Here is a 2,398-nt window from a genome sequence, read left to right as displayed (position 1 = left end):
TGGGAGGGATTGGGGGCAGGAGGAGAAGGGAACGACAGAGGATGAGATGGCTGGATGGCATCACTGAGTCGATGGCCGTGAGTCTGAGTGAACTCCAGGAGTTGGTGATGGACAGGGAGGCCTGGTGTGCTGTGATTCATGGGGTCGCCAAGAGTCGGACACGACTGAGCGACTGATCTGATCTGATTCTAAAATAATTTTCTTTATTATTTCCTCCATGTATGTTTAGAGCCTCATTAGACAGTGTTATAATTTACACCAGATATATAATTATATTATTATATATATAATATGCTGTATTTTCACCAAATATAATTGAGGAAATTCAAGAGGAAAAGTCTATTGTATTTATTCATAATTTTGCATATTGTATTCTTTATTCTTTCTTGTTGTTTCAAGACTCCTTCTTTTATAATTTTATTTCTGTTTATAGAGCTTCCTTTAGACATTATTAGGATAGGTCTTCTGGTGACCACTTTTCTTAGTTTTCCTTCATCTGAGTATGTCTCAATTTCACCTTTATTAGTGAAGGCTTCTGGATTAATGGTATTTCCTTCTGACTCATAGTTAAATCTGGAAACTAAAAAAATTATAACATTGTGATTTTATGTTTCATTCTAAAAATTATTTTGTATCCAACACTTAAAAGTTGAAGTATAGCTGATTGACAATGTTATGCTAATTTCTTCTGTAGAGCAAAGTGACTCAGTTATACATATATAGACTTTCTTTTTTATTTTCTTTTCCATTATGGTTTACCCCTGGATATTGAATATAGTTCCCTGTGCTATCCAGTAACACAAGGAATTTTAAAATCACAATTCTGTGTTTTTTAAAAAAGCCAAATTTAATACAGTTCAAGGCTGACAACATATAAATCCTCTTCTGTACATAATCATAGTGCTTTGGAATTCAACCACAGAAGGAAAATAAAAAGGTGGGGCGTGTTAATGAAAACGGTGAACTTCTCCGTAGTTCTCTATTTGGCCTCTGGAGGGCACTGCTGCTTAAATTGGAAATTGCTTTTCTGTAAAAGATCATAAGAACGTCACAAAACCCCTATGGTTTAAAGAGAGATTCTGATCATTTTTTACACAGTGAGATGTAAAGCATCTCAGACACCAGAGTTAGGCATTTTGTTAAGACAGCTTCTCTTCCTAACAACCTCCATCAGAAGAAATATAAGTCCTTTGTCATTCTTATTCAGAGAAACCTGGGTTCAAGTCAGCCAGTCTTCAGACTTACTTGTGGGGAACCGGTTAGAAAGGAGCTCACTGCCGCTTCACTGCTCTACTATGTCCTTGGTGTTCACCTTGATGCTTGAGATGCTCCTGTTTCTGAGTGAGTACTACTCCATTTTACTCCTTTGTCCACACGTGGAATATTGCTCCGTGTTGAATAGAGACTTTTTGTTTTAGCTGAGTTCACTGATTCAGCATTGATGTTTCAGCAGGAGCTGGAGCCCAGTCAGTGACCCAGCCTGATGACCACATCACTGTCTCTGAAGGAGCCCGTCTGGAGCTGAAGTGCAACTACTCAACTTCTGTTTCACTGTCTCTCTTCTGGTACGTGCAGTACCCCAACCAAGGACTCCAGCTTCTCCTGAAGTACGTGTCTGGAGACAATCTTGTTTCAGGCATCAAAGGTTTTGAGGCTGAATTTAGGAACAGTGAGATGTCCTTCCACCTGAGGAAAATACCAGCTCATTGGAAAGACTCGGCCAAGTACTTCTGTGCTCTGAGTGACACAGTGCCTGGGACTGCAGGAGGAGCTGAACACAAACCTCCTGGGACACTGTAGCTCAGTCTTTGTTATATTTAGGACGTTGGCATGCTCTGTGAAGGCAAACAGTACAGACAATACAGAATCCTGGATGTGTTTGGTTCCCATGGGCATCTTAGATTTTTCTTTTCTTCATTTTTTCTTTTTTTTTCTATTCTTTTTTCTTTATCATTTTACAAAGGAAGGACTTCTATTTTCTGAAGTTTGGAATTTTTGTCCTCCAGAATCAGAATTCTAAGGAAAATGAGGCCATATAATTTTCAACAAGCTGGAGAAAGTTACTTACTCTGGTGTCATTTGGAACAGTGATGGGCTGAGTTATAATAGTTTGAGGTGGGCCATGTGAGTTGATACAACACAAGTCAGAAAATTTGCTTTACAATATTGATCTCATCTCTCAAGCAAACAAAAAACCCAGGACAATGGCTTATTTCTAACTGCATTATCTTCAGACTATTTTTCTAGTATCCTTAGAGGCTTCTTTCCTTAAAGGACTTCAACTCTTTGACTAAGCATTTGGGACTGGTGCAGCTAATTACTGCTGGCACTAAAGAATGTATATCGGTGACCTTTCCAAAAACAGTACAGTGTGAAACAATAAAAGGCTTCCTTTATT

The 2,398-nt window shown here is 38.5% G+C and overlaps 1 gene segment (V, D, J or C); it reads left to right on the top strand.

The window, feature by feature from the left end:
• Nucleotides 1-1,207: 1,207 nt before the first annotated feature.
• On the top strand, nucleotides 1,208-1,800 carry LOC105005581 (the record flags this gene model as incomplete). The annotated part of the segment is given in 2 exon segments: nucleotides 1,208-1,341; nucleotides 1,451-1,800. Coding segments are annotated over 2 exon segments (484 nt in total), but the record flags the coding sequence as incomplete, so codon positions are not given.
• Between the last annotated feature and the right edge of the window lie 598 nt (nucleotides 1,801-2,398).

This window comes from Bison bison, unplaced genomic scaffold (genome assembly GCF_000754665.1).
Source record: "Bison bison bison isolate TAMUID 2011002044 unplaced genomic scaffold, Bison_UMD1.0 scf7180017858503, whole genome shotgun sequence".
Lineage (NCBI taxonomy): Eukaryota > Metazoa > Chordata > Mammalia > Artiodactyla > Bovidae > Bison > Bison bison.
This window is presented reverse-complemented; position numbering and strand designations above follow the sequence as displayed.